The 11990-nt window shown below is 43.4% G+C and overlaps 1 protein-coding gene across 3 annotated transcripts in view; it reads right to left on the bottom strand.

Annotated features, from left to right (window-relative positions):
* Window positions 1-11990, bottom strand: part of WRN (WRN RecQ like helicase) — a 68867-nt gene that overhangs the window by 2497 nt on the left and 54380 nt on the right. For all 3 annotated transcript variants that reach the window (XM_077920893.1, XM_028711886.2, XM_077920894.1), the window contains 4 exons: window positions 11406-11537; window positions 6717-6879; window positions 5255-5478; window positions 790-930 (listed from right to left, as the gene is read on the bottom strand). In XM_077920893.1, the coding sequence (XP_077777019.1) occupies window positions 790-930; window positions 5255-5478; window positions 6717-6879; window positions 11406-11537 (660 nt within the window). The remainder of the gene's footprint in view (window positions 1-789; window positions 931-5254; window positions 5479-6716; window positions 6880-11405; window positions 11538-11990) is intronic.

Below are 11990 nucleotides of genomic sequence, written 5' to 3'. Positions count from 1 at the left end.
CAGCTGATTATTCTATGGCTTTTTAAATGTGTTTGTGGGAGAGGGGTTATTGGTTTGTTTTTGTTTTATTATTTATTCTGTATTGGCATTTTGTATTTTTCTGTTGTGAACTGCCCTGGGATCTTTGGGTGAAGGGTGATATACAAATTTAATTAATTAATTAATAAAGATGATGATGATTTCAGCTATGGTTTGGGATGTTGCATTTGTTTGGGTTCCTCACTTCCACCTTTGTGTGAGAGGGAATGGTGGAACTTTGAATTCTGAGCTCCTGAGGGCAGGGGAAAGCCAGGAATTTGGCTAAAAGAGAATTTGGGAAAGACTGCCTTCCTAGATTGCTGTAGGCTATACCCACAAATCCATTCAACAGGGTGGGGGACAAGATGCTAAGCTACAGGGGCTACACAGGGAAGGAAGAGAGATGACAAGCAATTCCTTGTGCGGTTTTAATAAACCAGGTCTCTACAGGACACTGAGATTGCTGTTACTCTCTTGGTTCTGTAATTTATTTAAAGGTATTCCCTCACCTGGGTAATAATAATAATAATAATAATAATAATTTATTTATACCCCGCCCATCTGGCTGGGCTTCCCCAGCCACTCTGAGCGGCTTCCAAAAAAATATTAAAATATTGTGATACATCAAACATTAAAAGCTTTCCTAAACAGGGCTGCCTTCAGATGTCTTCTAAAAGCCTGGTAGTTGTTGTCTGGTAAGAACATGTGGTGCAGAAGTAAATTCTTACCACAATAATTACAAATGTAAATATGATATATTGACCACATTACCTGTGACTGGGAATCAGTAAAGAGATCTTCTTCCTCAGCATTGAGTGAAGTCTGATTCCATGAGGCCAATTTGATAGCGCTCTGATGGCTCTGGACATTTGGTTTAGCGCCAAGAATTTGCTCTTCATTATTGCTTTTTGCCTTTGAAAGAAAAAGAAACCATGACAAACATTCCATTGGCTACTGAACGAAAACACCGAAATAGAAAATGATTTAACATGAAAATCAGTCACAGTATAATGCTGTGCACTAACACTTTCTACTGTTCATTTGGTAATTTGTATGACCAAACACTCATAGTTTATTGAAAGATTGGATATTGCTTTTAAGGAACAAAAACCTGCATCGCAGGCGCTTCATCTTATCATTAAACAGTGAGCCCCATGTACACTGTAATGCTTTCCACTTTCTTCAACTATGCTAAAACAATTAGTTGCCGAAAAGAAAGCCGACAACCAAATCCTGTGGGAAAGCTGTTCTACACAAGGAAAATATATTCATGGATTGAACACAAGAATCAAAGGGGAAACCAAAAGAGAGGGAAAAGAAAATACAAAAATAAAATTAAATCAACCCGGGGCGGGGGGTGTGTTGGATTCCAAAACAGTTAACAGACACATAAAGAATAATAGGATTTTATTACATGGGGTTTTTTATGGATACTTAGGTTTCCTGGAATTCTATCCCATACAAAATTATAATGTCAGAGGCGATTACCCAAAATGAAGAATCTGCAAGTTCCTTGAAGAAAACCAAGAAGTGTATCAATACACTGGTATAATTTAATTGCTGTTAAAATGTACTAGATAAAAAGTGCAAAATAGGGTCTCATCAAAAGGAAGAGGAAATCCTTAAAACTGATCATTCCAGTCCTTTTGCGTCATAATTTTGACCCAAACTGGTTCCTCAATGCAATGCATTCACCATCTCAACCCTATCTTCACATTTCCAACCTTGTTTCCAAAGCAGCTTCTCCATCCCATTCGGCAACTCTGCTTTGCGCTGATTTTACCATCAACCTCCATGTCCTCCCATCATAGAATCATCGAATTGGAAGGGACTCTGAGAATCATCTAGTCTGGAATGCAGGAATATTCTGCTGTCCCATACGGGAATTGAACCTGCAACCTTGGTGTTATCAGCACCACGCTCTAACCAACTAAACTATCCAAGCTCATGCAACCCTGGCTTGCGTGTATGAACCCTCCCGTCCCATCCCATGGTACAAAGTACCCTTTTCGCCTTCCACTAAATTATGAAGCGACCATCACCTCATATTCTGCAGCCCATTTTTGTACCCTCCTTTCATCTTCACCCTGATTTCCATGCTAATTTTCAAGATATAAAGTCAGCAGCTTAGAAACTGGATTTTCATATGACCCTTTATTTTTATAAGACCAGCAGGTACTTAATTTCATGGAGTGGATAATGAAGCTGGTAACCTTTTTTAAAAAAACCTTGGAGATAAGGGTGCACGAGCCAGGTTGGAAACTCTGCCTCCTTCCCCACATGCAAGTCATTGGAATGGGCTTCCCTTCAACATCCAAGCAGAACAGTTCAGGAGGTTATCTACTACTAAATATTTTCATTTGCAATATATAACATATGTAATAAATTAATCACTAAGATTGGAGTGATTTTTCCCGTGTAGTTAGCACCACACAGTTATTAATACTAATCAAGGATAACTGCTATACCAGCAAATTTTACTGGAAGGAAGCTGGAGTAACTGGAGTTCTCCCTTGCTCCCACTAGATGCAGCTGTGGAGCCATGCTTCTAAAAAGAAAACAGTATTATTACATTTTCCTTCCAAAGAGCTCAGGTGGCAATTAGTCCGCTCTCTCTCTCTTTACTTCAGACCCTTGTGAAGCAGTGGATACCCTGAAGAAGTGCCGTAGTACCTCAGGTTAAGAACTTAATTTGTTCTGGAGGTCCATTCTTAACTTGAAACTGTTAACCTGAGGTAACACTTTAGCTAATGGGGCCTCCCGCTGCCGCACGATTTCTGTTCTCATCTTGAAGCAAAGTTCTTAACCTGAGGTACTATTTCTGGCTTAGCGGAGTCTGTAAACTGAAGCCTCAGTAACCCAAGATACCACTGTACTTGGAAGTGAGTGATGGGCTTGGGTGAGGGCTAACAAAGTGAACCCCCACAGCTGCTGGTGAACAAGTCTGGCAAACCAAGGATGTGGTGTTTCGACTCCTTCCAGAGCAGGCGGTGCTCCCCTTTAAGGACCTGGTAGCGGCAGGGCCACCACACAGCTTGACGGCATCAGTAGCTCACAATGCCTTGTACTAGCTCAAGCATAGGCAAACTTGGGCCTCCAGATTTTTTTCGGACTACAACTCCCATAATCCCTGACCACTGGTCCTGTTAGCTAGGGATGATGGGAGTTGTAGTTGCAAAAAACATCTGGCGGGCCGAGTTTGCCTATGCCTGTACTAGCTTCAGCTCAGGGTGGCCTCTATGCCCCTTCTTGGAGTGAGATGACCTAGCCAGTGACATAGTGTCAGCTGCCGACGTCCCAGGGCGCACGCCGGGAAGGGGGCACACATGTGCACTGGACGGGATGGCATGTGTCCCAGGCGTGGGGGTGCCAGCCCAGCCAATGCCACCAGAGTGGCCCCACCCCCACCAGAGCAATGCGCTGAGCTGCCTGCCCACCTGTGCAAGGGGCAGCCTGGCCGGCCAATGCAGTCTTTGGCAGGCAGAGGAGCACTGGATCAAACCATCACCTGCGTGGAGGCACCTAGTTCGTGCCCCTTCAAAAACTGGCGCCCAGCACCACACACCCCCCAACGCCCCCCCATGCTATGCCCCTGGCCACAAGTGCTCATCTTCTAATTACATCCAGACTCTTGCAATGCATGTACATGGGACTGTCTGTATAAAGTTTGAGATTGAATCCTTACAAGACAGAAGTACTGTTTTTAGGGGACAGGGGGCAGGCAGGTGGGGGGGACTCCCTGGTCCTGAATGGGGTAACTGTGCCCCTGAAGGACCAGGTGTGCAGCCTGGGAGTCATTTTGGACTCACAGCTGTCCATGGAGGCGCAGGTTAATTCTGTGTCCAGGGCGGCTGTCTACCAGCTCCATCTGGTACACAGGCTGAGACCCTACCTGCCTGCAGACTGTCTTGCCAGAGTGGTGCATGCTCTAGTTATCTCCCACTTGGACTACTGCAATGAGCTGTACGTGGGGCTACCTTTGAAGGTGACCCGGAAACTGCAATTAATCCAGAATGCGGCAGCTAGACTGGTGACTGGGAGTGGCCGCCGGGACCACATAACACCGGTCCTGAGAGATCTGCATTGGCTCCCAGTACGTTTCCGAGCACAATTCAAAGTGTTGGTGCTGACCTTTAAAGCCCTAAACGGCCTCGGTCCAGTATACCTGAAGGAGCATCTCCACCCACATCGTTCAGCCCGGACACTGAGATCCAGCGCCAAGGGCCTTCTGGCGGTTCCCTCATTGCGAGAAGTGAGGTTACAGGGAACCAAACAGAGGGCCTTCTTGGTAGTGGCGCCTCCGCCCTGTGAAACACCCTCCCTTCAGATGTGAAGGAAATAAGCAGCTATCTTCTCTTTAAAAGACATTTGAAGGCAGCCCTGTGCAGGGAAGTTTTTAACACTTGATTGGGAGCCACCCAGAGTGGCTAGGGAAACTCAGCCAGATGGGCGAGGTATAAATAATAAATTTTTATTTTTATTATTATTATTTTGTGTCCAGAAACTACTTTTCCTCCAACGTGCAGGGGCCAGACATCTGGGACTGACTGCTGTGAACATATTATCCAATAACTAAGGGAGCTTCAAGGAGCTGGTTTGGCTTTCAAAGCTGTACATGGTTTTAAGTTTGGCTAAGAATGTTGTCCAAACCCAGGCTCGGGCTTAAGCTTTCTCCCTGCTAACTACAAGTTTGCGGGGGGGGGGGGGGAGGTTTTGGTAAGCCATGGCTTGGCTTACTGTGTCCTGCAAAGGCCACTGTGACTGACACAGGCACAGAGTTGTGCCCGACGTAACCCATGCAGTGTGTGTGTGACAACACATGCATCGCGCATTGCGTGCATGACTGTTGCATTGAGGGAGGCCAACCAGACCTCCTCTCATTGTGACATTCACCCGCAAGGCCGTATTGGTCCATGCAGCATCAGGAAACGCCACATGGCCCAGGGCGACTTCCTGCCAGGCTGCAAAGCTGGATATGCCCCACAGCCAGGGGCAACATCCCACCAGGCCATGCAGCATCCCATATTGCTGCAAAAATATGGGGAAACAGAACTGAAATTAACAGAATTGTCCATTGCTAGGCAATGAAACAACTGCAAGTGCAGTTGGGTGCAAAGGAACAATGGAAATAAATCAAAAGACTCCTGACCCAAAACCACTTTTTGTTTCTTTCTTGCATAATTAGTTTGACAGTGGCTTTCTCTCTCTCTTTCTTTGTATAACTTTGTTTACAAACCTTTGTTTTAATCCACATAATTTTCTCCCCATCCTTCTGTGAGGATACTGTCGTCGTCTGTAGACATGAAGGTTCTCCAGATGGCCCTTGCTTTTCTGAATCGTCCTGCTGTCCCAGCTGCTGACTTCTGTACCCTTTCTTCAGCAGTGCAATGGTCATTCTTATAAGATAAAGTTCAATATCTGCAGGGACTAGTGTTCTAATGGCTTTCACTTGTGTTACATCTTGGAAAGGGGAAAAACAACAATGCAATAATTATTATTTGGTAAGAGAAAAAAACCCACTGTGAAGAACTGCTCAAATTTCCACAAAATCATATTTAGGTTTGCATCCAAAGCCTGTTGGATGGGATGCAATGAATGAGTCCCATCAGTGGGTTTCAACTATCGAGTCCCATTCCTCCCACGAAAATTAATGGACGTGACTAACTTAGGTCCAATGACAAACCTAGACAGCATCTTAAAAAGCAGAGACATCACCTTGCCAACAAAGGCCCGTATAGTTAAAGCTATGGTTTTCCCAGTAGTGATGTATGGAAGTGAGAGCTGGACCATAAAGAAGGCTGATCGCCGAAGAATGATGCTTTTGAATTATGGTGCTGGAGGAGACTCTTGAGAGTCCCATGGACTGCAAGATCAAACCTCTCCATTCTTAAGGAAATCAGCCCTGAGTGCTCACTGGAAGGACAGATCCCGAAGCTGAGGCTCCAAGACTTTGGCCACCTCATGAGAAGAGAAGACTCCCTGGAAAAGACCCTGATGTTGGGAAAGATGGAGGGCACAAGGAGAAGGGGACAACAGAGGACGAGATGGTTGGATAGTGTTCGCGAAGCTACGAACAGGAGTTTGACCAAACTGCAGGAGGCAGTGGAGGACAGAAGTGCCTGGCGTGCTCTGGTCCATGGGGTCACGAAGAATCGGACACGACTAAACAACAACAACTTAGGTCCACCAATGTCAATGGTAAAATTTAGTTGGATACAACCAAAAGAACCCTCTATATACAGAGCAGGCAAATTACCTTTTCTTTTTAAGGTCCAGGGAAAGTTGAACTTTGGATAAAACAATATAGAATAATGGGGATTTTCCCATTATTCCAACATTATGCCAACCCCAATTCTGTAAAGCCAGAACCTCATAAATGTAGGTTATCTTAATAAGCATTCACAAATCCATCTCAGAAACACCAATGAAAACAAAAGCTATTATCTTCTCTGCATCTTCTCTCTGAATTTGCAAAGTTGTGCAGATGGGACCATTTTCTTTTTTCCAGTTTAAACTCTACATGTTTTGATAAAACACTGGCAGTTTCATTATGAGGTGCCCTATTCATATCACAATTAATTAGGCTTATCTTTGCCCAGGAATGGGCCATTTTCAAAGGTACTGAAGCTCTTCATATTTTGTCCATATCTCAAGAATATCATTTATTAGAGGCTGCAGTGCTTGGCTGAACTTTTCACCTGAGTTGATGGGAGGGTTTTGGATGACTTTCGTGATCATCTCTTGTATCTCAGGAGTGAGACCGGCACGTTGTAAATTGACTGGGTAGCCAGCTTTCAAGGCTTGGGATAGATGTGTGCCAACCACAGTAAGAGGCAAAGACCGTTGGCCACTTATACTCCCCTGAGGAAACAAGAAAGACAGCAATCAGAAGAGCTACATTAAGCCTGGCCATCAAAACTTTATAGCTGAAAATACATTTCCCCAGAAAGAGAAATAGTTCTTTGGCAATTTCTGGTTTGCTTCACTATACTTTGCTTGTGAGTAGGAAAGGGAAGATAACTTGACACAGGGCTGCCATATTAGCACCCTAAATAGCCTGTTAATAATATCTGGCAACAGAGAAAGTGAATGGACTCTTGGGGGCTATAAAACGCAATGACGATTGTAACCACTACTGAATATATCAGGCCAATGACCCACCAAGCCAAACACACCACACCCAGATATATACAGTGGGCGCTTGGGTTGCGAACGTGATCTGTGCGGGAGGCATGCGCGAGTGCCGAAACCCAGAAGTAACCTGTTCCGGTGCTTCCGGGTTTGGCACGGTGCGCAACCCAAAAATGCGCAACCCGAAGCGTCTGTAACCCGAGGCATGACTGTATTGTGGTCTCTCCATACAGATATGTTTTGTGCTTGTGTTTTTACAGATTCAGGCAGGATGTGAAAAACCCCAGGTTTGCTGAGCTACCAGTGATGGCTGCAGATCACAAGTTGCTTGCACCTAATAATGCTGGAATATTTAAAAAAAAAAAAGGCTGAATGTTGAACTTAATTGTGTAATTCTAGAGCAGTGGTGGCCAAACTTGGCCCTCCAGCTGTTTGGGGACTAGAATTCCCATCATCCCTGACCAGAGGTCCTGTTAGCTAGGGATGATGGGAGTTGTTGTCCCAAAACAGCTGGAGGGCCAAGTTTGGCCATCACTGTTCTAGAGGGTAGATGCCTGTTGAAAAACTGTTTGGGCTATAAGTGAAACTATACACTACTAATAGCACTATTGAATATATTTAGATTCAGGTTAAAAAAACAACAACACTTTTCAGTACTGAACATCCTGTGCTCGCTTCGGCAGCACATATACTAAAATTGAACATCCTAAGCAGCCCCTTACGCACCAACTATCTACACTTTGACAATTATATTCTTCCCATAAAGAGGACGGCTGTATGTTTGCTGACTTTCTCCCAGACAGGAGACACCAGGGTGCACCCTGTAATCAATGGTTATTTGATACAAGGCATCAAATTACCTAGTACTAATTGTATTATTGCTCCTTGTTAATTAGTCCTTGGGCATTTTAAATTGGTTGGCTATCTAACAAGGAACACTCCTGGGAGGAGGGAGTTGAGCAGGCAGCAAGCCCCCAGCATCACTGCACAGCAGCACTCTGTGACAAATAAGTGCAACAAAATAAGGTATAGGACTAAGTAGGGGGAAGGTCATGTTCAATGACAATTTTCGGCAGTGGTGAAAAATGCATCCCATATTGATTTGTATGCTGTTGGTGGATTATTGTCATTGTCTTGTTGGGCTGTGTATGTGACAAAGGGGAGCCATACCGGGGTAAAAGCATCTTCTTCTGTTTGTCCCCGTGTCAGTTTCAGTTTATTGGTTAATTTTTCTAGTAGGGCTGTTTCCCATACTACAGTGGTGCCTCGCAAGACGAAATTAATCCGTTCCGCGAGTCTCTTCGTCTTGCAGTTTTTTCGTCTTGCGAAGCACGGCTATTAGCGGCTTAGCAGCGATTAGTGGCTATTAACGGCTTAGCGGCTTTAAGAAAAAGGAAACAAACTCGCAAGAACTCGCAAGATGTTTCGTCTTGCGAAGCAAGCCCATAGGAAAATTCGTCTTGCGGAACAACTCAAAAAACGGAAAACCCTTTCGTCTAGCGAGTTTTTCGTCTTGCGAGGCATTCGTCTTGCGGGGCACCACTGTATTTGGTACCATTGGTCCATGCTTACTCCTGACAGGCCTCTCCAGTGTCTGATTATGGTGTTTCTGGCGCTGAAAGTAGGTGGGTTATGAGTTATTTGTGGTGTAAATGGGCATTGTTGTCTTGGAAGATGTTTAGCAGGGCCAATTCTGGGGTGATGTCTAATACTTGCTTAGTTATTTTACATATTTCTCATATCGTTGTTCACCCACCCACACACGAAAACAAAGACCACCACAGCCAAACACAAACAACCACACCCTAACCCCAACCTCTCTCGCCACCAAAGGAACACAAGTGAACAGCAAAGAACCTGCACAAGCAACGCTGACACCAAACCTTACATACATTAAGCATCATAGTAACATCGGCACCCGACCCCACCCCCACCTATCTTCCCCCCCTCCACCCCTTTTTCCCCCCTCCCCCTAATGTCTCAACAAATGAAACAGATTTGTAAAAATGTTACATGGAAAAAATGCGAGAGACATTACACATGCTTCTGTAAAACAAGAAAATCTTTAATAAAAAAAATTATGCATCCCACTAGCTGCACTTTTTGGGGGGCGGGCAAGAGAGGTTACTCTGAAAAGAAGAAAATATGCTCTTCCCTTTAAAATGAGAACAATGCTGATCCTAGAAAAAATGTTCTAACTTATGCTCAGCAACGTTGCCCCATAACCAAATCTGTACAGCCACACGGCATCATGTCGCCACCTTCGTGGTCTGATTGCCAGTTGGCTGGGATTGAACGTGTAAGATTGTTCCCAGGAAGAAGGCAGCAAAATACCAGTAGAGAAGAAAACAACAACAGAGCAGTAAAGAAATGACAAAAAGAGAGTGGAGAATATAACATTATTTAGTGGGACTAGGGGAACAATTGCTTCCCTCCCCTTCAAAACCAAAGCAGATAAACATTTGGTGTGGCTTTAACAGAACATAGGTTTCAAACCCATTTAAGAAACAGCAGTGAACAGTAAACACAACAAGAGTAGCATGCTACCAAATGTATTTTGACACCCCTAAGAGACAATTTTAGTTAAGTAGCATAGAAATTGTTGAATAAAATGAGCTTTTGTAGGCCACACTCAACTTTGTATTTTTTTTAAAAAAATATATATTTATTAAGGTTTTTCAATACAAAGGCATATTTAATAAAACAACGTTGATTATTTAGCATCTTTTCATCATTACTTTGGACTCCCTCACACCTCCCCCACACACTTGCATCTTTATAAAATTATTTCCAAGCAAATTATCATTTTGTTCATATTCTTTAGATTCAGTCTAATTATTTCCAAGCAAATTATCATTTTGTTCATAGTCTTTAGATTCAGTCATTAAAATCTAGTTAAGCTTAAATCTAGTTTAGTGATAGACAATTATTTCTATTCTGGCATCCCTATCAACATTCAGCCAAATTACAATATTTTTGCAAGTAAGTCTTAAATTTCTTCCAATCTTCTTCAACTCTCTCTTCTTCAACTCTCTCTTCACACTCAACTTTGTAGACTGTATTAGTGGGCCCCAAACCAGAAAAGCTTATGCCACAATAAACATGTTAGCCTTCCTTAAGTCTACTATATTGTTTCTGCTACAACCATTGAACAAGACTTGCCAAACATTAAATGGTGCACTTTGGCCATACAACCTAGGGTTTGTTATGGCTCTGTGCCTTTCTTTAAGTTGAGCAAAGTATTAATTGGTGAAGCTTCACACTTTTAATGTGAAAGTGCTTCACTAGTTAATTTCTGCCTGTTAGGAAGTGATGAAAGGCACAGATATTTTGCCTACATAAAAAAAAAAAAATGTGGCAATTATAGGACTATCCTAGTATAAGCCTGGTTTTTTAGAAAGTTACATTCCACTGACTTTGGTGGAACAGCCCCTTCCTCCATGTGTGGGAGCCAATTCCCTATATCTAGATCCTATGTAGCTGTGGTACATGTGCACTTATCACAACTATGTTGGTGGGGCAGGTTGTATGGGTCTCCCACATGCAGCTGTCACCCTATCAAGAAAACAGTTCCAGTTTAAGGGCATGCATACAGAGGCCTTATACATCCAGATAAGCAGTGCTTAGAATTAAAACCTTGTTGAATCCTAACATTCTGCCACTCTGTTCCAAATACAGTGGTACCTCAGGTTACATGCGCTTCAGGTTACAGACTCTGCTAACCCAGAAATATTACCTCCGGTTAATAATAAATAATAATAATAATAATTTATTATTTATACCCCGCCCATCTGGCTGGGCTTCCCCAGCCACTCTGGGCGGCTTCCCAAAAAATATTAAAACACTGTAATGCATCAAACATTAAAAGCTTCCCTAAACAGGGCTGCCTTCAGATGTCTTCTAAAAGTCTGGTACTTGTTGTTCTCTTTGACATCTGGTTAAGCACTTTGCTTCAGGATAAGAACAGAAATTGTGCTCCGGCGGCACGGTAGCAGCGGGAGGCCCCATTAGCTAAAGTGGTGCTTCAGGTTAAGAACAGTTTCAGGTTAAGAACGGACCTCCGGAACGAATTAAGTACATAACCAGAGGTACCACTGTAAGTGTTCTCCCCAAGCCACAGAGCTCACTTATGGCTTGCACTATGTATCAGCAGCAGCCAGTCTTACACCTTTCAATTTCACAAAATTAACCGAAATAGATCATAACCCTCTAAAGCAGAGCAGCTATGAAACACAGCTGGAGGTTCAAGAGCTTACCAATGACATGCTCTTTTCCTGAAACAATGTGTAAGTTGTGCGTTCCGATTCTGTTAGAGTGCTGCATCCGCCATCCTTCTGAAGATCTACTTCTGGCTGATCTCTGGATCCAGAACTCTTGAAGACATCAATCTATACAACAACAAGCAAGCTTTTATTATTAAAAAAAATCCTAAAACCTTCAAGGAAAACCACTAACTAAGCAAATGATGTTGATGGCTGAACACCGTCGGAAAGCTAACTATATTTTTCCAGATTAGACAATGTTTTACAGATAGCCCAAAACAGTGACTAGCTATCTTCCATGTTACACTCTGCATTGGCTATATTCACATTTTAAAAATAATAACCACGGAAAGGTACTTTTAGTGTCACTTTTGAGACTCCTTGAGCTAAGCAGTTCTATAATCCTGCAAAGCTGATGGCTACCTATATGCCTCTGCAATGCCTGCATAAACTTCTTCCACATTCTATACGCATCTGGGACAGGAAAAAAGGGAGAAAATACACTACTTAGAAAAGCAGAGATTAGTGCCATGATGACTCTCAGGCCCCCAGAGGCCACAGCAGCAGCACCAACTCCCA

This window comes from Podarcis muralis, chromosome 17 (assembly GCF_964188315.1).
Source record: "Podarcis muralis chromosome 17, rPodMur119.hap1.1, whole genome shotgun sequence".
NCBI lineage: Eukaryota > Metazoa > Chordata > Lepidosauria > Squamata > Lacertidae > Podarcis > Podarcis muralis.
This window is presented reverse-complemented; position numbering and strand designations above follow the sequence as displayed.